This window comes from Hirundo rustica, chromosome Z, assembly GCF_015227805.2.
Source record: "Hirundo rustica isolate bHirRus1 chromosome Z, bHirRus1.pri.v3, whole genome shotgun sequence".
NCBI classification, from domain to species: Eukaryota; Metazoa; Chordata; class Aves; order Passeriformes; family Hirundinidae; genus Hirundo; species Hirundo rustica.
Window position 1 is genome coordinate 81686549 of NC_053488.1, and position 23994 is coordinate 81710542.

The following is a 23994-nucleotide window of genomic DNA, read 5'->3' on the forward strand; positions in this document are numbered from 1 at the left end:
AAAAAACCACCTCGAATTTTCTTCAGACTGTGGGTGTTTTATAATTTTTAAAAATTATTTATTTATTTATTTTACTTTTTAAAAATTTTAAGCTGCTCTAAGACACGCTGCTTTGGGTCAGGAAATGTTTCCTCCCCACCTCCAGCCCGATCCCTGCTCTCGCTCTCCTCCGTCGCTGTGGGGTCCCTTCCCCTGGGGGACCCTCGGGGGTGAGGGGTGTGAAGACACCCTCGGGGGTGCGTTTGGGGGTGGCGGGCTCGGTGCGGGGTACCGAGGTGACCTCCCGGGCTGGTCCGGGGGGGACACGCAGCGGCCCGATCCGGCGGCGCTCGGGCCGGGGCGGCCGCGAGTCCGGTCCGCAGTTTGCGTCTCTCCGGCGCGCTCCCCGCTCGGCGGCGCGGCGGCGGGGGGCGCGACGGGCGCCGGGAACAGCCGGTTGTTTAAAATCCTTCTCGAACCGTTTCTAATTCCCCCTCGCGCGGGGAGGGCGGGCGGGCGGGAGCGGCGCGCGGGGGGGGGCGGGGCCGCGCCCGGCCGGATGCGCGCCCCGTCCATCACCGCGCGGGGGGCGGGCCCGGCCAATGGCGGGCGCGTGTGGCGCCCGTCACCGTGGCGACGGGGCCGGTCCCGGGGAGGCGGTGATGGGTTGACAGGTGCGTGACAGTCGGGAGCTTCTCCGCAGGCATGTACGGCAAAGGCAAGAGCAACAGCAGCGTCCCGTCCGACAGCCAGGCCCGCGAGAAGTGAGTGCGCCCCTCGCCCCCGGCCCCCGCGCGCGCGGCCCCCTCACAAACTTCGCGGCGCTCCGCGGCCCGGCTCGGAGCACCGCCGGCTCCGTCGCTCCGTGTCGGGGGGGTCCCGGCGCCGGGACGCGGCGTCCGAGCTCGGGCGAGGTGGCGGCGGGGTGCCCCCCGGCCCACCCGGGACGCTGCCCCGCCGCGCTCGCCTCGCAGCCCGGCCCCGCAAGGTGCCGGGACCCCTCCGGTAACAAAGAGCCCGGGCAGGGGCCCGGGGCCGCGTCCCGCCGCGTCCCAACTCGCCGCCTCGCAACTTTTGCCGCGGCCCCCCATTGTTCGCTCTCGGGGGGCTCCGCGCCCGCCCCGCCGCACAAAGCGGAGCGGGCACCGCGCCCCCCGCCTGGGGCCGGCCGGGCTCCCGCTGCCTGCCCCAAACTCATGCCGCGTTTGATTATTTTTTTTATTATTATTTCTAATTGCGCGTAAGCCGCCCGGGCGAGCCGCACTCCGGCGTTCTCCTGCCCGCTGCCCGCTGCCCGACGGGGAGGGCTGGGGATGCCCCCAACCCGGACACCGCTGGGAAAATGGGGAGGAAAACCCAGTTTTTTTGGGAATGGACGGCGTCTCCTCAAGTTGTCCTGTAGCGGCTGCGACTTGGCGTGACCGAGGCCGGTTTGGCACGGTGGGGGTGGAGGGGGAGGAAAAGCCCGTGCGAGGAGGAGGTGGAGGAGGGGGACGAAGTGTAGCGGAGGTGGGAAGGTCGGGGTAAGGCTGCTGAGGGGGTCCGGAGGCGGAGACCTCCGTCCAGAGAGCGGGTTTCGCACCTCTGTGTTCTAAAAATCGCATCGCTCCAGAGCGGGTTCAGCACCGGGATCTGCGCTCCGGGCACCGCCGAGGAGTTTCCCTTGAGGCAGCTTGTCTTGAACCTTCACCTAAAAGTTTTTGTTTGTTTGTTTGCTGGGTGGTTTTTTGGGGGGGTGTGTGTGAGTTAAGGAATTTTGGGGTTGAGGGTTTTATTTGGTTTTTTTGCCTTTATTTATTTTTTTTTAATGTTGGGTTCTTTTCGTGCGTTTTTATTTTTGGTTTTGTTTGGTTGGGTTTTTTTTGTTTGTGCGTTGTTTTTTTTTTAAGACTTCCTAATTCCAAAGGCTGGCATGCACGCTTCCTGCAACAGCAGCAGGCCAGGCATCTCTGTTTCTACAGGAGAGGGAGGTTGTAGGAGGAATTTAAGGCGTTTGACAATTTCACACGTAACTTCACGGGAAAGTGGAGGGAGCCGGAGACTGCCCTGACGGGAAGCGTTAATTGCTGAGATGGAGCTGGAGACACAACTTGGGCTCTGAAATCTGATCAACTAGTGGCACTTCTTAGTTCCAGTGGAGGGATAATTTTAAAAATAATTGCTTAACCGCCTAGTGGAAGCACTGTTTATTTGTCTTAGCAAAATTAGGGAATTAAACAATTTCCTCGTGGTACATGGTTTCTGGTGTTTGTCAATACACTCGGTAAATCACTGAAGGGCACAGTGGGATCTCACAGTGGCACTAAAAACAAATCCATAGGGCTGCTGTGCGTCGGATCAGATGAAGATCATGTTGTTTTAGTTCGGCTTTGCTAAAGCTACCCAGTACGGGCAACACACACAAGTGCTCTGGTCGTCGGGCTGAAACTTTTAACGGTTTTCAGTCGTTCATTGTGTTCTTTCATTGTAGCTGATTTTTCTTCGGGGTTCTTGGTGCTGTAAAGCGCACAATATTTCGTTTCGTCTGAAAATGCTTAATTTTCAGGGCAAGCTTGCCAAACTGACTTACTGCCAAGTAGCAACTGTCCTCCTAAGTAAAGTTGTGAGGACCTGCTAGATGGTGCTGTTCGATTTAAATACACATTGTCTCCCACTTCGAACTAACAGCTGGAAATGTGGGCTCCTCACGTGTAGATTATTTTATGCAAAACACTGAAATGGTTTGTTATTTTAGATCACAGGCTTGACAGGTCAGAAACTTCATGGTCACATCTACTTACAGATGAAGTTAGCTGGGAGTTAGAAACATCCTCTTTCTCCCCCTCCTCCTCCAGTGGGTGGGGGGGGGGAGGGTAAAGAAAAGAAAAAAAAAAAAAAAGATAAGCTTTGAGACTTGCTTTATGGTGTGGAATACCATTGTGTATAGTTTACATTCCAGGTTTTTTTTTTTTTTTTTGTATTTCATCTGTTAAAATGTCTTCTTTCTCATCTGATCACATCCTTGCCATTTTCATATGCTTGCTTTCTGACTTCCAAAAAACTGTGGTTGCATTTTTTTTCCCCTCTTAGGACATTGTTTTACAGCCACGCAATGCTTATCCCAAGGTAATGCGTCAGTTTTTGTTTCGCTCTAAAAGAAGTGGCTGTCCAGTTACTTATCTCTGCCAAAATACGGCTGTGACTTCTGCGTGAGACTGTGCTGTTTTGGAAACCCCAGAGAAAAATACATATCATATATTTGACTGATACAATAAGTACTTCATCAAGAAGAGTGGGATTATAATTATGTTTAATATCAAAGTTTTTAGAACAGAATATTCAGCTGAACACTGGTATGTCTCCTCAAGATTTTAAGTGCCTAAAATATGTAGTGCCAGTGACAAATCTCCAAAATACACTTGTAATAATTGAGGAAATAATATTTTTAAAAAAATTACACTCCCTCAGTTTTTAATGGCCTGATTACATGGACCACGTCTCCTTCCCCATGAGGATGTGTGCCAGTGAGAGGACCAGGGTGTGAAAAGCTTATTTACCAAGTGTGGAAAAGATGTGTGTTGTTCAGCTGCTTTAGTGATATTTCTTGTGATATGTTTTACAGAACAACCCAGTGCTAAGTGTGTCTTGTAGCGTGGTGTCTTGCTGCGTGCTGCATTCAGTATTTGTGTCCTTTGAGGTTATGTAATTACTATAAAAACGAGCAAGTTTTGCCAGCCATTTGTAAATAGCCCTGCCTGGCAGATTTTCAGTTCCAAGATGGCATTTGTTTTATGGTCCCTCTCTTTGTCCCTTCTGCTTGACCTCTGGGGTAAATTGCCGATGTTATTTAGCTTCACAACACATGTGAAGTGTGGGTAGGTGAATTTGGGGGCAACAATACCGAATTTAGTGCCAGAGAGGTGCAGCGCAGCACAGCTGGTTGAAGTACTGAAGGTGAGAGTACATTATGCCTGTGAGGCGTGAGGAAGGTGAAGAGACAAAAATCACAAGAGTCTTTGTGCCCCTTCCTTTCAGTCTGGAGCAGCCGTGCCTTAATTTTGGGCTGTGTCCATCCCAGTTGCTCAAGGATAGAAAACTTGTGTTAAACAGTGGCTCTTCACTGTGCTGCTGTGCTAGTACCACCTCAGACCTGACTAGATGGTCGAAGGAAAAAAGACTAAAAAGTCTTGTGTATCCACACATCCTCTATTGTTATCTCTTCACAGCAACTGTGATCAATATTTTTTTATTTCCCCCCCTCCCCTTTATTCCTTAAAATAGGACTATTTCATATTAGGAGCTTGGACCTGCCAGCAATTCACTGAATGGCAAAACTTGGTAAACTTTTAATCTTTGAAAAAAAAAAAGGACACCAGACCACCAAATTCCATTTGCGAATGCAACAATCTGTTTATATATAAATAATACTTCAAGTTCAAAGTATATATGTAGAAAAGCAGTTCTAAAAAACATGCAGGAAAAACTAAATTCTGGGAATATATGTTTGAGTTCAATTTTCTTCATGTTCCAGTGGTCTTCCAAACTGGTCCTCTTCCCAAGAAGCCTTTAACCTTCTTGGGGCTTGGCAGACACCCAGATTTTGGTTAAAAACTAACTGGATGACTAGAGACTGTGACTTAGTTTGTTACAAAAGGATGCCTTATCAAAATATTTTTTTCTCTTCTGGTCTGTTTTGAGAGGTTGGCTGTTTGTATGTACAGTTTCTTTGAATGAATGGAGTTCTTTGGGTTTCTTTTTTCTTTTTTTTTTTTTTTTTTTCCCCTCAGATTTGAAAAGACTGCATTGCACGAGTTTACATAGTTAAGTCACTTTTTTCCGCTGCAGTGTTCATAAGCTACGTCAAAATAAGATTCAGTTTGCTGCTCATCCCTGGGAAATGCCCAGCTAGGTTTGAGTTCCTAGTGGTAAAAGAAACATTAATTCCTTCCCACCCCCTCTGGGAGACAAATCTGGTAGTTTAACCCTGCCTGGTTTAGAGAGTTTTGGTTTGACATTTATCCATCAGGTCTAACTTGTAAAAGTTGCAGTTGTGCTGCTCCAGGATTCTGTGAACATCAGGCATTTTAGAAGAATATACCTTTTAATAAGCTATGCAGAAGGGAGGGCTCTGGAAATAGTAGCTATTTATCAGTGTTTATTATTGGCCGTGTGCTTCATGTGCTCCCTTACTCTCTCTCCACCTTGGTGTCTTGGGAGCACACGAAAATGTTTTAGGTAATGTATGTACTGCCATTCAGATTGAACAGGTACACAGAGGAAATTCATTCTGCTTAAATTGCTGACATATGATGCTGTCACAAATATTAAAGCAGCCAAGATTTTAGTACCTTTGCCCGACTTTCACTGTTTGGGTGGAAGATTTACAATGCAATATTTAAGCCTTATGCCGATTTATTTAATGTTTTTTTGTGTATAAAAGATCAGCTGAAATGTGGCCCGTTTTGAAAATGGGGCAGAAACAATACGTGTTTTACAACGTTTTAAAAGTTTTCTCAACTTTTACTGTGGAAGACTAATAATACCCCTCTCCTTCGAAGCACTTGAAATCTGGTTGAAAAAGAAAAGGATGCGGGATTTGATTCCAGAGATGTGTCTTTCTTTCATTTGCATGACAAAGCATCTGAATTTAGCCAGGATACAAGGCTTTTCAAAAAGATCCATTTGCATATGCTTAGGCTTACTGACTGTAATCGCTGAATATTTCATCTTCGCTGGGAGGCAGCAGATCCTGGGATCAGAGGGGAGGAAAATTGGGGCTGGGTGGGACGGAAAGTGGAGATGTGAGCAGCTGGAGCATGCAGCTGTGAGGTGCCAGGACACAGGGATAACAGAGAGCATGGGGGAAACAGGATGGAAATGGCCAGTCTGGAGAGGGGAGACAGAGAATTGCTCCTAAGAGAACGGGCCCTGGGCTCGGGAGTCTGGGAGGAAGGGTCTGGGATGTGGAGTCAGGGGTCAGGGATCTGAGAGGAGGCTGCAGCATCTGGACCAGGGACACAGCTGTCCAGAGGGAGCAGAGCCAGGACGGCCAGGAGGCAGGTCAGGAAGTGGGAGGCTTTTGTTGAGTTAGGAGGAACATTCTGTCCCTCCAGGTGCTGGGAAATGACCATTCCTTTGCTGCCAGAAAGGATTCGAGAGAGCAGGGGTGTAAAATTTGTTGTCTCCAAGGTAAAACCGTCCCATGCCTATGAGATGGCAGCTGACTGAAGGGTGTGTGGCAGTCCTGGAGTTGTGTCTGAGGGATGTCAGAACCCCGGGAGGGAAGGGTGGGATTTGCCATTCGGAAGCAGCTGGAACAGTGTGTCTCTGCAGTGTCTGGGTGCTGTACTTGCCTTCCCAAAAATGTTCTCTTAACTTGGAAAATGCAGATATACACTGAGTGTATTTCTCACTTTGCCCTAATTTGCATCTTCACTGATTCTGCGCCCCCCCCCCACCCCGGAAAAAGAAAAAAAACCAAAACGCTCTGAGGTTTTTATTGTGCGGGGAAGAGCATTGTTTTGGTAATGAGCAGCTATTTGATAATTTGCTATTTTGCTGTCTGGCGGTTTGAGCCTTATGGCTGCCTTGCTGTTTCATAATACGGCTGTTCATACAGGAAGATTGTGTTGTTTCTTTGGTGCCCAGCTCCACAGTGTCTGAGCTTCACCTCTAAAAATAGGCATCAAGCCACTCCTGACCGACAGCCAGTTTGGAAGAGGCACTAAGATGCAGAAAAGCAAAAGGCAAAAATGTTTATTGGTTATTGGGTGTCCAATTTGAGCTATGTAGCCCTGAATTTTTTTTTTTTTTCCTCTTTTGGAGTATCGCATAAACCAGGAATGCATATAGACAGCTTCCACTGTCTCTCTTGCCACAGGATGAGATGCCAAAGGAACTTGTAGGAATGTAGTATTTTTGTGAAACTGCTGTCTTTCTTGTGGATACACTTCAAACTGGAAAAGTAGCACTCAGAATTATCCAGGGTGGAGACTTGCACACACACCTGCAGCAGGGCCTCTCCAGGCTGCTGTGCTTAGGGAGGGAGACTCACAAATGTGTGGTTCTGTTGCTTGGGGTGGCTGGTTGAGCATAGCCACTTCATGGAAGGGTCACTGCCTCGTTTGGTGCTCTGCAGGTAATGAGCAAAGGGGTCAAAACACCTTATTTTTAAGAATTTTCTGCTAAGACTCCTTTGGGCAAGACCCCATCAGTGTTCAGGAGTTATGTCTACAGAGCCTTCCAGCTGTGTTGCCTGGGGTTAGGACCACTTGTTTCCTGCTTTTTTTTTTTGGTGCACAAACATTCCAGGAAAGAGTGCTGGTCCAGACTGAGTCACAGCTGAGAGTTTTTTTCTGTTCAGTTGAGGCGCTGACCCCTAACACCGGGTTGTCCAGGCAGTGGGCAGGTGTTGTTTCAGCTCCTGAGAGAAAATCATCCTCAGATACCAGCAAACGTGTTAATCCAGAAATCCTGATGACCTTTGTCCATGCTTCTCCAGTCTTTGAAGTATTTCCCACTTCCGGTTCCAGGAAGGGAACAGGTGAGAAGATAAAATGTCCCTTTCTAAGAAACTGAAATATGGCTGTAGTCAAGACCATAGAGTCCTAGCTTTTCACTTTCCATCAGATACAAAAATAAACTGAACATTTTTGTGGTGGGTAATTTTTTTCCCTTTTACACCTTCAGTGGATCTTGCCTCTGGACTGTGTTTTTTTCTCCATATTGTTAGTTGTTTATCCAGACCAGAACAAAACAATTGCCTTTCATTTGACATAATGCACATAAAACAATGCTGTTAATACTCCCTGGAACTTGCATGTTTATTGTTGTTATTGTTGTTTGTTTGGGGGAGTTGTTTGTTTGTTGGGGGGTTATTTTGTTTTTTTAAATAATCCATTTTTGCAGTCATGTGCCCTACAGGTTCTTTTTGCAACACAGCTGCTTTGCCAATTATTCCCCATCTCATATTTGTGTCTTTGATTTGTTATTCCTGAGCATGGTACTCCACATTTGCCTGTATTGAATTTTCTGTTATTAGCTTTCTGTATTCTTTTCCTGTCCCCAGAAGAGCTTGTAATCTTTCCTGGTTTGTCATGTACACTTCTGTATTTCTACATACCACTCATTAATGAAAGTCTTTTAGTGGGGTTGGCTTAGAGTAGGAAGAGCTTTCCTGAAAGAAAGAGCTTTCTCTCTTCTGTAGAAACATGCTGTTAGTGACTCTTCCATAATTTATGTGATCGTACCTTGATTTTTCATTTCATGAAGTTGTTTGTTGATGGAGGCCGTCAAAAGTTACTATTTTAACTTTTCCACCTGTTCCTCCTTGCCCACTGCCCACTCCCCCAGGTGAACCAATCTGAGCTGACATTACTTTTTCTTGACAGATGATGTTGGCCTTTTCTCTTTCTGTTTTGAAGGTGTTCCTATCCCTTGAAGCCCTTCCTTTCCTCTCCCTTTGCCCCTCCGTTCACTGTGCCCGGAGTCACCTGAGCCTCTTGGGAAGAAACCTTTGTCTCCTCCAAGCCCCGCTGTGCACACAGCTTTGACATTCACATCTCTGTAGGAAAATCAGCCTAGTTTGTGATAAAAGAACAAAAATTTAAATTATATTAATTTATTTGCCCATGTTTTCTCGAGGCTTTCTAAAGTTCTCTCAGTCTTTCTTCAGGCAAGAGTACCCAGAGTTTTTGAAGGTTTATTTTTAAGTTGGAACCACTCGTGAAACAAAACTGTGACACTGCACTTTTTTTTGCCCCACCTTGTTTCCTGTGCAAATATCGATTGAAAATTACAATTTGAGGAAATCCCAACTTCAGAAATCACTTTTCTGATTGCAGGTATAGCTTTTCAGCTGTGGTTGTGGATAGTGAGGGTTGTTTAGCTCCTCTATGCACTGAATTCATGGGCTGTTTTTTCCCATCCTTGTTAGGCTTTAAATCTGCCTTTGAGCTTATGTCTTGATGTTTTTTGGAGTTTGTGTGGATCTGGTTGAAGTACAGCCCTTGATGTTAACCCAAATTCATGATGGGATTGATCAGGCCTAAATTGCCAATGAATTCCTAACTTGCTACTTAGGCTTGGCTGTTTCTTTTCCTTCTTTTTCCTGTTCCTAAATAAAATACTGTCTTTGAAAGAAATTTCCATCATGAAGAAATTTGACAAGTGACTGATTACACCAGGTCCTGTGTGTTACATTATTTCCGTTTTGTTTCCAATGCATCTGAGTCTTGGGAGAGAATTCATCCCTAAACCAAACCCCTTTAATTTTCATCAGAAGAATCTAGTGTTTTGAAAATACAGAAGCAGTAAGTAATCAGTAGAAAGGAGTTACCAGTATATGTAAATTCCAGTGCATGCAATTTTATTTTTATATTGCTATTGATAAAGTCTTGTTACTAGCAGGTGCATTTTTGTGTTGATATCATGAGTTCGGAAATTTAATAAGAATGTTCTACGGCTGGAATTAAGCATTTTTACAGATAGTAAAACACTGTCCATGCTTTCTGTGATGAACACCTTAATGCTTATAAAAAGGTGTTGGGTTTTAGTCTTGAAAACCTATTTTAGAGGTTAGGAAAAATTTTCAGCAACACCTGTGACTGGGTTTCTTTCCTTGGGAGGGGTTGTGCTTTCTGAGTAAGATACTGGAGTGCAGAAATTGAAGTGTAATTCCTTAATAAATATGTTCTTGACAGTGTTGGGACAGAGTGGATCCATGTGGCTGACAGGGTGTGTAATTGTGTCATAAATACGGGGAGGTTTGTGGAATCGAGGTGAGCCTGCCATCTGATGCTCTTCAGAAGTTGTGGTGCTTCATCAGGTCCCTGTAGCAGCAACAGCAGGATTTGTGAAACCAAAGCCTCGCCTGATTTCTCCATGCTATATATGTTATTTATGTTCTTGTCCCAGCTAATTCTTAGTGAGGGCCAGCCTTGGATGGCTCCTGTTTAGGTCAGCCTTTCAGTTGATGTACAGGTGGGGAGGTGCAGGTGCTTTTTGAGTGGTTGGAGTGTGGGTGAGTTACTGAAATTTCATCAGGTCTATCAGGAATAATGAAGCTCCCTTGACAAATCTAAAGCAGCCCTGGAAGTAAAGGTTATGACTCTTACTATATGTCTCTTGAACTGTTTGGCTCCTTTAATTGTTTATTGTTTAATATTCCTTGAAATGTGAATTTGGAGAGGATACATGTACATGAAGGTGATGTTTAAAAAAAAAAAAGGCATATATTCCAGCCTAAGGAATTTGGTTTCCTGTGTGTTTGTATGCACATTGTAAAATAATACAAATGTAAGTTGATTTTTCGGGTTGCAGTAGAAGTACATGATCAACAAATAAACACACAGAGCTTGCACACAGGACAGTTGGTTAACAAAAATACAAAGCTGGAAAAGATAAAGGAGATCTTCTGATCTGGAGATGAAGAGCAGTGTTGGAAGTTTGGAAATGTACCTCTGGTGATGGTAATGGGCTTGAGAGCAGATCTGAAAGGTAAAACACGGTGTTTCTGACTTCCGATGCAACTCCTCAAATCCAGTGTCACTTCTAGTTTTGCTAAAGTACATCTAATTCTCTGTGAAGGAAGGATGTTTACTTTTACAAGACCGTTGTGTGTAGACATGTGCATCCACAAACCTAGTTATATATACTTCAGAATATTTTTAGAAATAATATGTGGTATATCTTATGCTTCAAAGATGCAAGACTTAAATAATTTGTTCAGCTGTAGTTGGGGAACATAGAAAAAGTGAAAGAAAAAGCTATTTTGAATGATTTCACAGATTATCCTAAATAGATGATTAGAAACAAAAGCAGGCTGTAGTATTGGATGCAGATGTATTCCTATTAAATCCAGTAATTTAAAAAAGTTGTTTATAAAATGTTACCCATATTCCCCAAACAGACCTGTAAGTATGTAGTAAATAATTCCAAACAAGGAATAAAAAAGAAAGAAGTTGCCCTGTGTCAGTCTCCAATTCTGGGTGGGATTACTCATTTAGGAGGGGGAAGGAAGAAAAAAAAAAATAGAAGATTTTCTTGTCATAAAACCAGAAGTATTTTTCTGTAAAACAATGTAAGTGGATTGAGCAGTTTTTCGCTGATATCACTGTCTAGCAAAGCTCTTACAAAATACTTCAAGAAGTCAGAAAAGGACTCTGTGGTTTCAATACTTGGACTGTGAGCCAAATAAATGCATTTGAAAATGCAGGGTCATGCCTGCAGCAGCTTGTGGGAGTACCTCTTCCGTACTTCAGAGAGTAGGTCGTGCATAAGGGGCAGCACTGGGGAACACACAGAGCTTGTGGAGGTATTTTGGTATTAGTTTCTGTTTAATTTCTCTTTGCGCAGTGTACACATTCAATGGGGAAGGCATAATTAGAAGGGCTCTGGTGTGGTGTGTTTTTACAGAGAGCTTTGCCTTCTACAAATGGTTGTGGGCTGAAGTGAGCACAGGCACTTAATGCTCAGCGCAAACATTGGAAATCCTCAGTAATTCCGGGCACAAGTGAAAAACTAATTGAGGAAAGTGTAGGGAAACCTAACCCATGGCAGTGTCAGATGTGCCTCAGCTTCCTGACACCTTATTCCAAGGGTGTTGTGAAAGGAACCAAGAAGTGGGATTAAAGGGACTAACAGTGCAGCTTGGCAAAGTATTTGCTGTGCATTCTGCAGCCACAAAATGGAAATGTTTTCATGTTCTTCCTGCCTTTGTGATTCAGTTGTCGATTTCAGCTAAACTTCAGTCCAGTTCTGTGACAGGCAGTTTTTAACAAGCCCATAAACTTCTTGGTGTTTCTATTTCCCGATCCAGGACCGTATTTAAAGAGTTAACATAGCTGAAAGAGAGAGGCCCGTTGCATTCTTCTAGCACTAGTTTTTCTGACTGTGCTGCCTGTGTTTGTGTGTGCATGAATGTATATAATAATATTTATGTATCAAGGGTTGATATCTTTGTCTTTAGAACAGGCAAACGGACATGACTTGCTTGTGGTGAATCACAGAAGCAGACTGGTGGGGAAAAAGAGACAAACAGTTTTCATTCAAATATGAAATAAAACTAAGGGGCATTTTCAGAGTTAATAAAGTAACTGTGCTCTTGAGCTGGTTCAGTGTCAGCCTTACACCCTTGTCATGCTGCCTGGTATGGAAACAAAATTTTCTGTGTCCTACCTGTTGGTTGTGTAATGACTGTAGTTACCTCACCAAGGCTGATTTTATGTTCAGCACCTGTATTTACTTGTCTTTAGTATCAATATTCACCACTTGTATTTACTCCTCTTCGGGACCAACAAAAGGACTACCCAACAACCCAGCTTCTTAAAACAAAGTATTTTTTTATTGCAGTGTGAATGACAGCCTCAGAAAACAGCAAAAGCTGTCCATATGTGTAACTTTTTTTCTGTCTGGGAATGCACTACTCCCCTAATGCTAATCTGGTAGATCAAGATTTTAATTCCCCTGTCAAGCTTCCATCCATGTTTCTCCCTGGGCAGCACCTGCAGCAATTGACACAAATTTACCCAAAAAAGAAAAGATTTTTTCTTACCTTTTGGCAAACCAAAGTGATCTGAAGAAACTTTTGTGCTCCAAAAATTTATTCTTTCATGTTTGCCTGCTTTTTGGTTTGTGGTGTTTTTATTTTGCTCCAGCTCTATTGATTCTGCCTAAGCATATGACAAAACTCACAGTCTGGTTCCAGGGCTTGGGGGAGCTCTGAATGCAGCATGATAACCAAGATGAAGGGTTCTGTTCTGAAGGTGGTAGAGGGATCTCAGATTGGTGGAGAGCTTGTGCTCTTAAGCCAGCTGGCAGATGTTTTAGCTGAACATGAGCATTTGAAGAGGACAGGACAGGTTTAAAACAGTAGAGAAGCCATCTCAAGGATTAGATTATGTTTGAACCCTTTCTGCCCCACAGCCTTATAGCTGTAATGGTAACAGTTCTGTGTGTTCTAAGCTAGTACATAATGTGCCTGGGTACTCAGATGTGCTGCTGGGACAACCATTCCTGTCTCTTCCCTCAATCCACTGTTCAGCACAGGAAGCTTTCCGGAACCTCTGTGTGTCTTCAGCCAACATGTAAAATTGAAAAATTACTGTTACAAACTGTTAGAAAAAGTTCTTTCAGGGTTGTGATACAATCCATGAGTTATTCTGTGACGCTCCTCAGTGAATATGTTGAGGTGTCCTTACATTGGAGTCAAGGTTTTTCCCCTTTGTGTTCAAAGATTCAACTCTGACAAAGTTATTTTCCAGCCCACTCCTACTGTTCTGTATTTGTATTCTAGAGTCAAAGAATATTTCTTTCTGAGGTGGCTGGGATCTGAGTAGTTGCAGAGTTATATTTTTTTAACGTACATCATGCAGTTTGTAAAATTAAGTAAATTTCATCAATTTCTTGTCCATTCAAGTGACGTACAGATACAGACTTGCCACCAGTATTCTCTTTCTTTCCTGAGTTTTTATTTCTACAAGAAGTGGAGATGTTGGTGTGCAGAAGCATCCTACCCTGCCGTGGGATACTGCAGGGAAGGAGGCACTGGAGATGACTCTGAAAGGTCCAAACCCTTTTGGTATCTCTGGTGTGTGACCCAATGTGTCACTTATGTGATTATGAAATGGTGAGACTTGTGATGTGCTTTAGCCAGATCATTTCTCTTTATGCAGGATGCTTCATCCAGAATGAAGAAATGGGATGCCGTTGTAAATTACTTTCTGGTTTAGTAGTCCTGAGGCACCTTTTTGCTGTGTTTCCTCTGTAGCTGAGGCAAGCCCATCCTGCTCAGCTCTTTTTTTCTTCTGAGTGTGGAAGGCTGTTAAATGTAGGTGGTTTGGGCTTGCTTTTGGATACCCTGCCTGCCCAAAAATGAAAGAAGTGGGTGATGTGCATGTGTCTGCTTACAAACCAAAGCCAAGCTGGTTCTGCTAGTTCTGTGTTTTCTCACTGGACTGTGTCAAGGTAAGTCCATGTCTGGAAATATTGTTGGCTAAGAGGTGAATTTTAAATATCCATAGCCTTGGGGTCCCAGCTGTAGGTGGTAGGAGTCTTCTGAAGGAACATCCCAGTAACCTCAGGGGAAGGCCCAGGTGTGGCCGTTAACTCAGTGTGGTCATTGACTGTCTCTGGAGCCCTGCAGGGGGCACGAGGGTCCCTCAGGGCAGGGGGGTGTGTGTGACTGAGCTGTTGTGGTGACCCTTCCAGGAGCTGAGCTGGAGCTGGGAATTGCTGCTCTCCCAGCAGGACTCCTCTACTGGGTTTACATCCCTGTCTCCCTCCCCTCCTTCCATGCACTGTGTGCTGCAAGTTGAAAGGGGTGACTCACCTCTTTTATTATGTTTTGAATATTTTCCTCCCAAATGTAGTTTATTTTTTGCAGGGAAAGGAAAGAATTTATGCTGTCCTGGTTCCTTATTTTTATCAGAGCTCTTGCTAACAACTTCCAGCTGAGGGAGTTCTTGATATTTTTAGCCTGAGATATTTAGCTATTTGAGCCTCTCTACATGTTTTCCTCCTGATATATATTAACTGGAGGGGGAGGATGTTTCTTGTCAGTTAGTATATTCATGAGCATTCCTGCCAAATTGCCCACACTGACTCCCAGGAAACTGAACACTTCAGGGTTGGGGGGAAGTTTGGGTCTTGGTCTGAAGAATTTGCATCAGCTTCGTTACTCCATTCTCTGACTGATGCTGCCATAGCTGTGTTCTCACTGAAGCTTCATTTTTATTTTAAGAGGTGGTGTTTATATATTAAAAAAAAGACGTAATTGATTTCTGCTTAAAAAACACAAAGAAATACATAAACTAAAAAGTGAAGAATCACGAATTAGGATATCGCATTAAAAATAATTTAATTGGAAAATCTTCCTTCTCTTTTTTCTTTTTCCTGAGTAGCAGAATCCTCACTCTTACTAATGTTACTGTTTTATTGGTTGTCTGGTCTGTGGTCTGATGGAGTTTGTCAATTTTGCAGATACTGTACTTGATGGCACATCTTACAGCATTTTCAAGTTTCAGAATAACCTTGCCCTTTCCTGAAACCCACATGAGCACTGTTTTGAAAGAAAATATTAAAAATCACTCACACTGAGCTTTTGCCTTTAAGATCCACTTCAGCCTGTTTAACCATAATTTCACAGATCTTACTGTCATCAGCAAAGTTGTTCCCAGCAAAGTTTCAGACTCAAGATGAAAAGCCGTAGATTTGCCTCAGTGAAGTGTAGTGATTCCAGCAACTGCTCCAGCATTGTCCCTGTGAGGGCTGGGAGGTGGGGGGGAGGGGCAGGTGGTGGGAATGATGCTCAGTTTAAAATTAGAATTAAATGGACTTTTCTGTTGAATATAAGTGGACCATGGTGTCTTTTCTCTGCATCCCCTCCAAGGTGTTTGTTTATACTGGACAATACATTCCATGGCTCCTGCTCTGCAGAGTGAGGAGATGAATCTGCCTTCTCTGCAGAGGCTTTGTTTGAGTGCTCTGGTTCCAGTCTGCTCTGTGGCAGGAGCTGGAGCTGCTTGCAGGCTGCTGCAGCTTGCAGGATGTATCCCATTAGCTGGGACCAGTTAGGCACACGTCTGCACTGGCAAGCCTGCAGCACCTCCTCACCACCCAGTGATTTGTTTAGGGACCCTGAACCTTCCAGTAGCCATTGGCAAAGCTGAATGAAGCCTTAAAGTTGGCACCTAAAATATTAGTGTGGGTGGTGGGGTTATTTTTGGGGCTGTGTGCCCAAAGGCTTAAAAAAAAATTTAATATATTTTAAAAAAAAAATTGTTTAGTCCTTCCTGTTCTCCTCCTCCTTCCTGAGAGTGGGCATTCACAAGTCCCTCCTCAGACACAAATCTCTGCTAGATGCAATTCACCATAGGTGCACCAGTTTTGTTTCTAAAGGCAAGTTCATGGAGTACCCTTGGCTATCACCTCAGCCTTTTGGCACAGAGGGTCTCTGTGCACCTTTGAGTGCACATATGCATTATAAAAGGTGGGTTTAGGCGAGCTGCTGTTGTTTGGAGCTATCAGTCTCCTTGTGCTCCATGGTGAGTGATGTTGCTGAGAAGCTGTGGGGCAGCACTACCAGCTCCAGAGTGCTGTCTGGTCTGTGTGCGAGCTTCTCCATGGGACTGAAGGATTAACCAAATAATAATCTTAAGGTCCTTAACAACTTAGTGAGAAGTCAGAATTTCATTACTTTTAATTGTTTTGTAGCCGGCCAATATAATCACACTGTTGGCATCTTGGTTGGAAATTTCTTTCTCTTTGCAAATCCAGTTCTGATAAAGTTTTAATTTTTTTTTTTAATATATATATTTACTGACTGAATTTCCTATGCAACTTGTTTTAAACTGCCGTGCGAGTCGCAGGGATCCTAAATAAAGTGAGCAGCTGGCTCATTATTTTTGCCATTTGTACAACTTTTTTTTGGTGGTCCTTCATAAACATGAAAAGTTCTGTGAAATACTTTCAGGAGAGGGATTTGTTACAGAAAAGCTGCAGTGAGCTACTTCAGCTTGGTGTATAGAAGTTTGGTAGTCTTGTTTCAAGCTTATATTTTAAATCTCTTATTCTGGTAATGACCAGGCTGTCTCTTGCTTTGCTGATGAGACCTGACAAGATCATCATCCATGTGATTTCATTTGTTGTTTTCATGGCAGCCCTGGGGAGGGAAATAACTGGAGCAGGAATGAAGCTGTGCCCTCCTACAGAGCAGCTTGGGCACTGAAAACAGCAGAGATTTTAACAGATAAATATGTATTGATTTAGAATGCACATAAAACGTCAGCAAAGCCCTTTAGCCCAGGTGGGTTGACTGGGAGACAATCGCACTCCCAGGGACCAGATGGAACAAGATACATTGGAATTTGGGGAACTCTGAGAGCTTTGTCAAACCAGTCGTTAACGACTGTCTCCTGTTAATCTTCCATCTGCACGTTACTGGTTTTGAAATTTAGTTCTGCTGTTGTAAAGTTTGCACCCGCCCATTGTTCACCTTGAGGGAAGTGTGAAAAGCACCTCAAGGGGCTGATATTGCCCCTCTCACCTGCAAAGGTCACAGGTTGCATGAGAAAGGGAAAAGCACCAGCCTCAGGAGCTGCTTTGAAAAACTGCTTTTAGAATTAACACACAAATATTGGGAATAGAAGCATCAGGGAAGCATATTCCGAGTTTAGGGTAGTGTGTTCTGAATGCTTCAGCTCGAGTTTGAGGTCATGAGTACTGATATTTGGGAGTTTGAGGACGGGATTTTGTTTGTTTGTTTGTTTTGGGTTTTTTTTGTTGGTGTGGTTGGGGTTTTTTTGGTGGTGGTGGTGGTGGTTTGGGTTTAGTCTGTGTGAGGTTTGAGGGGTTTTGTGGGTTTTTGTTGTTGTTTTTTCTTTTTTCTTTTTTGGTTGGGGTTGGTGAGGGTTTTTTTTTAAATTTTGGAGGGTTTTTTAATTTTTGGTTTTTCTCGGGGCTAGGATTGGTTTGAGGTTTTTTTTTTGTTTGTTTTCAGTGTTTGTGGGGGTTTTTTGGGGGGTGCCTTGTGTTAGCTTGTGAGGAGGGTGATACCATGTCAGGATCTCTCTATGCGTGGTCAAATCCACATTAGTTTTATACCATATCCAGGCATTTGGTGCCTCCATATATGAATATTGCAGGTGTATGAAGTCTGTAACAGAGATTAGTAGCTTTCTGGATCAAAACGTCACATCTTTATCAACATTTGTTGTGGAAACGGCTGACACATCTTGAAATGAGAACAGTATTTTTCTTCTACTGTTTTAAATAAAATCATTTTGTAGGCTTTTGACTGAAAAAAGCAAAAAAGCACATTCAGGTCTGAGGCAAATGATGAAAGATTGCAGTTTCTCAATAACCTTTACTCCTGCATTCCTTATAATTATTTCAGTGATGTTGGTTAAGGATGAATATAAAAAGAAATTATTGTTACTTGTATTTTCCTTCCAAAAAAACCCACCCAAAACTCTAATATTTAGATGGTTTAATGAGATCATCACTGTAGAACTGTGATCAAACTCATGAACAAGCAGCAAAAGTTACCTTTAGTTATTCCATGTGAGGTTTTCACAAACAGGCAAGCAATGTCTCGTGTTTATTGAAGTGAATGGGTAAGATTACTTAAACAGTGAAAGGTACTGAGAAAAGGTTCCTCTGCTTCAGTTGAGTGGCCTTCCAGGGAAATGAGGAAGTAGCAGTGACTGTTTTGACTTAGATTTTTAAGTGTGGCATTGAGAGTAGAAGGCACCAAGGGTAAGACTGGGTTTCCTGAGGAGTCTTTGTGGCCAGCACTGGTGAGCAGCTTTTCCCGATGTCCCCACAGGTCTGGACAGGATATGGAGCGGGGTCTGGCTTCTCTTTTGCGGTGGTAGAGCCCTGGGAGAGTTGCTCAGGGATGGTCTTAGAATCTCCCTCTCTGGAGACATTCCAAGTTCCTCTGTTCTGTGGAGGAGTCTGTACCCCTCCTAAAAACCCAGGAGACAAAAAAAGTGTGATAACCACCTGGATTCTCTTCCTGTGCACCAGTCAGGTCACTGCTGTCTGTGTGTGGAGGGGAGGAGTGGGCTTTGTGAGGAGATGCTGTTTTTCTCTTCTTGGCCATAACAGATCTCGTTGGTAAAAGGTTTGCTTTTCTGGTCTTTGTATTGTCAGGATGTCTGGGTGAAAGGCCCAATAAATGGTAAGCACTCTTAACTTTGCTCACCAGAGTCCCAGAGCTCTCATAGGGCTTCAATTGTTCTGATGATTGATGCCCATACCAAGCTACCTTTGGAAAATATATTTTATTAAAAATTATCTCACTATGGCTGTTGCACCTTCAGGGAGGGTTGGGAAAATTGCAGGAATTCCCAGTAGAAATAATTTATAAAGGTAGGCTGCACGGGGCTCAGATTTCTGTTACTTGCACAGCAGCAAGTCATGTGTACTTCCAGATACTCCCTTTTCTTCTCATGCTGCTCCCTTTTTCCTGCCCTCCCACATTTCTAGGGATGAAGAGAGTCTGACAGACACCATAGAGATTAACATTTCTGAGTGTATCCTCACCTCTTGCAGTCTCATGGTTGATACAGCTCGAGGATTGAACCTCTTGTCCCTTTTCAAGGGCATTTTATTTTGGGGTGCGAGAAGCAGAGTCCCTGGGTTTAGGTTTCAGTCACAGTAATGCTTATGCTCTCCTGGAGAGAGGGAGCAGTGAGGAACCACAGAGTGGCCACCTGAAAAGCAAGGACATTATTTAAGTCAGAAGCACTAGGAAAGGAACACATTGTGAAATAATGAGCAGTTTTTAACTGTGCTGATCTTGCCAGGATTGTCTTGAGGTTCTCTTTGGACTTTACAGATCTTTATCTCAGATTTGCTTGTTCAGTTGTTACTCCCATACATGCATTTTCCCCCCGCCCCCCCACCTAAGATTGTTGCTTTGTAGTTTGAGGACACCTACAAAGCTGTGCATCTCTCGAGGGACTCGACCTTCAAAGGATTGGATAGCTGCGTGAGAGTCCTGGAAGTGTTGTGTAGAGGGTGCTTAACACCTTTTTAGTGACTGCAAATCTGTGTGAGTTTGTCTTGTTGACCAAGCAGTGGAAAGATTGTATCACCTGTTACTGGCATGATGGAAACACCGGGAAATTCTCTGCTGTGTTAGCACTTCCATTTCCTTGCTAGGAGGAGACCAGAGGCTGCTCGTAGGGGATGTTGAAGTTCTTGCGCCTCAGTGTTGTCACTATAACTGTGTTCTTTCCTGCTGCTCTCACTGCCAACTCGGCTCCTCAAATTCCCATTTGATACCTCTGTCCATCCAGTTCTGGGCTGTCTTGCTAAAGATCTTAAGTGCCACATAATATGTGTCATCCTGTTATTCTTCTGTGTCTTTTCTAATGTTTTCTTTTACCTGAATATTATGTGTTAGCTCTGCTTACTTTTTTCCTTACATGTCTTAAAAAGCAGCGGTAAGTCTTGTCTTCATTTGTGAACTTAAAGTTTCTTTTCTCTTTTATTCAAATTACACAGTTATTCCCTTGTCATCTTTCCTGTGGGCTTGATATGGGCAAGAACCTGTTGGGTTTGTTTTTCTGTTTGTGCATTCATGTTAAGTGAGATGATACATAGAAGGCATAATTTAGATCTGAAGAAAACATTTTATTGTTAAGGACAGGCATTTTTCACATGCACAAAGAGCAGCCTTGACCGTGATTTATATTTCTCATTGAGTTTAAATAGATAAGTAATTTTGAACTGTATGAGTTAATCTTACACTGTGAGCCTTTCCTGGTGCAGTGTTTCTTTCCTGAATGAATCCAGACCACTGGGAGCAAGGAGTTAAACAGTCTATGCTGTTTAATTCCTCATTAGGAATTTTTTTGCATGTGGTCTTACTTGCAGTTGGTTCTTCTGAACATGCTGTCAGAGATGAGCAACACTGGCAACACATGTAGCACCACTGAAGTTTTTGGGGTTGATGTTCCACCAGTTTGTTCAGACCTTGTGCTGCTCAGAAAAGACATGTCCCATAAGGAAAATTCTGAGTTTAAGCAGAAAAATGCCACAAGTTTTAGCAGTGTGACAAATTTGTAGTTGATTACTCATTGAGCTGGAGAAAAATCCGAGAAAGGAGAGATGCAAACAGCAGACTTAGAAACTTGGAGGGAAGTGTTTCTCCCCATGTCTTGCCGTTAAGGATCTTCCCTTGTGTTTTGCTATTGTATAAGTATTTGCTTTAAGTTTAATGCAATTCTCATGCAAGAAGAATTAACATTTATAGAAAAACTAGTGCAGTGCCAGAAGGAGCCACAAAATGCCTTGTACATGCTAAAACTGTTAACTGAATTTAATGCTAAAAATATAAAGAATATCAGCTGGTCTGAAGGAGAAGACTGACCCTCAGTTAACTTACAACATCATTTCCAGAGCTGTTGAAAACTAGAGTGGCAAAATACAGTTTTCCTGAAATTTTCACTCTCTCCTGGGTGAGGAAGGCACCCTAGGAAGCAGTGCCTGGGGTGATCTTGTTAAAAAGAGTATTTTTAAGGCACTCCAGCCTAATCAAGGTGAAAAAATTAAACTTCTCCAAGAGATGTGTGACAAAGGTATGAATAAACCTTTCCTATTGCACCTAAACATGACTTCAGTTTTGTTAACAGTGCCATCATAACCCTTTCATGTAAATTTCTGGGAAATCCCTTGCATAATACTGAATTCTGAGATAAATGACAGGCTGTGCTGTTTGGCTGTATTTTTATATCCCCAAATGTGTATTGCTGTTAAGTTCTTTATAAGTGGGGTTTGCTTCTTAATGCAGCAGTTAAAATTCTGCAGATGCCTTCGTTGTGGGAGTAAAGGCCAGTCCAGTCATGCTTTATAGTAAGAGTACATTTATAAATTGTTTATAGAGGGCTAATAAATAATTAATGTCTGTTATTAAACAGGTTACAGGCATGAAGAGTGTGTATTATGTATGGCAATAAGCACACAGTAGAAGGTGTTAAAGACAGTGTTTTGTCTAACTGCTGCCTTAAAATCCATAACAAGTGACCCTTTGTTAAACATATATATTAAACATTTGATTTACTCAGTGCAGATTTATAAATACTTTATAGTTGGTACTAAATATAATTCCAGGACTTGACTCCAGCCTTCTAGTAAAACTCTTCTGAGGAGGGAATGGCTTTTTGAGGTGAAATTGAAATCCAGAGCCTGTGAATGCCTGGTGCTGTGCTGACAAAAGCTGTCTTCTTGTAATACACTAATAAAAAGATATTTTAAAAACCTAATGTGTGTTTTCTAAATAGACACAGGACCAAGTCAAGCATCAGTAATTTGGAAGATAAAGCAGGGTATTTTAACTTGAGTACAAGTTTAGATTCAAGTCTCAGTTTGAGAGTAAGAACTGGTATTCCTAATGAAAAATAACTTCTGTGTTTAAACAGGTAGTTACATTTTCTTTCTTTTAGATTTTCATGCAGCCATCTGCTGATGCAAGTAAAAATGGTGTATTTAATGCACATTTCTGTATATATGTACAATTTCTTGTGAGATGTAGAACTAGATCTTCTAGTTTTACCTTTTCTTTTGAAGAGAGAAAAGTTTGCAGATACGATATACATAATAATACTGAATTATTATGACAGATATATTGTGAAGCTTTTTTTTAGTCATGGGTCTTTGTGGTGTGCCTTTCCTGGTCATTTTATGTTTGATGGTAGCTGGTTGGTTTTCTCTGTTTCAGTCTGTCCTCACTAGATGTGAGACAGTACTGACTTAGCTGAGAACTGAAATTTTTGTGGGTTTGTTTTTTTTTTTAATATCTGTTCAATATCAAGTAAACAGTTAATGCAGAAACAGGAGAGTTTCTTAGTAAATCACAAGTGTTGATTTCACTTTAATGCTATTCATTGCAAGTCTAATACCTTTTTCTTCACTCAGTTTTTGCAGTTATTCAGAATCATGCATCAATACTTTTTTTTTTTAAGTTCATATTGTACTTTTTTTTTAAAGTACATATTACACTTTGATTCATAATTTTTCTTCATAAAAGCTTTACTTGGCATAAACATAGTTTCATAATTATTTGAACATTATGCATTGTAAAACTGAAGTGTTTGTTCCTGCCTTTTGTGTAAAAGAGCTGAAACAGGGACACATACATTGATTTATTGGTGTGCGCTGATAAAAAATACATAGTTGGTAAAAAGTAAAAGGATCTTAGTAGGCTTTCATTCATCAGTTGGTGCTGGAAGTGGCTTGTGCAAAATCTTTGGTGGAGTCTTGGATCATCTCCCTTCTCTCTCCCACCCCTGGCAGTACCAGCATTCCACCACAACACAGCAGAGATAATGCTGGCAGGCTTCAGAAAAAGCAGCTGTTAAAAGAAAGTCTCTTTCCCCTTCCTTCTGCACTTAAGAGTCTTGTTGAAGGTAAGGATCAGCTAAGCAAATCCCTGTTCTCTGCTATTTGAAGTTCCCATGTTCCAACTTCTAACACTGAAATCTGCTTTTGAGAGTTTCCAGAGTAATTCAAGATTAGTTTCTCTTTTACTGCTAAGAAACAGGGAAAATTAAGAAGAAGGATAAGGCAATAAACGAAGCATGGAATAGCAGTATAATTGTTGCAATGTTCTTGGAAGCATCCAAGGCCAGGCTGGAGCAACCTGGGAGAGTGGAAGGTGTCCCTGCCCATGGCAAGGGGAGAGACAGCATGAGTTTCAAGTTCTCTTCCAACCCAAACCATTCCATGAATATGGTATTCTATGTGTGTACTTTCATGGCTCAAGATCAGAATCTCTTTAATACCACATAAATATCTCAAGTCAATTTCAGGTACTATGTAAACAGCATCCTAAATATTTGCTGAATCTTAATATTCTATTCATAATTAAATGAGAAGTGAAAAATACATGAAAGTTGTGTAAGTTTTTTTTAAAGGAACTTTTCTGTGTTCTCAAGCAGTTTGATCAGAATTCTTTAAAATGTTAGTGAGAAGGAATGAAAAATTGTGCTCAGGCAGGAGTTTACATGTGAACAATAAGCAAATGGGTGTTTATATTTAATAAAATATTTTTGAATTAATTTTGAAAGTTAATTTTTTTTGGCATAATTATGGAGGATTTTTACATGAAATGGTTTATCACTCATTATTTGGATAATAGTTTCTGAAACTCTTTAGCAAAACTGCCTGAAGTTTTTTGCATAGAGCTCACAAGTATTTTTAATCTGTAAAGCTTTGACTCCATTAAGATGTCTTCACTATCTTTGTCCTTTTTATCAGAAGCTGAGAGTTTTAAGTACTTCATTTCTATGCCTGAAGTGCCGCGGATGGTGATCCCCAGGGGTCTTGGTGCTTGGAATTGTTGTGCCATGGCTGTGGTCAGGTATTGGCTCAGTCAGGTACATTAATAGGGCTACAGTGTTAGGGCAGATCAGCTCACTGAAGCCTAAACTTCTAGAATCTAAAATTTTCTGGCTGTGAAGAGCCCAACTGGATTTACTTTTCTATTTTTTTTGTCTCTCTCATTTTTATTCCTCCCAATCCCCCCCT

General features: G+C 42.6%; 1 protein-coding gene across 4 annotated transcripts in view; it reads left to right on the forward strand.

Annotated features, from left to right (window-relative positions):
• Nucleotides 1-619: 619 nt before the first annotated feature.
• Nucleotides 620-23994, forward strand: part of SSBP2 (single stranded DNA binding protein 2) — a 125393-nt gene continuing 102018 nt past the window's right edge. For all 4 annotated transcript variants that reach the window (XM_040091274.2, XM_040091275.2, XM_040091276.2 and 1 more), the window contains exon 1: nucleotides 620-743. In XM_040091274.2, coding sequence (XP_039947208.1) covers nucleotides 685-743 — 59 coding nt within the window. In that variant the 5' untranslated portion in view covers nucleotides 620-684. The remainder of the gene's footprint in view (nucleotides 744-23994) is intronic.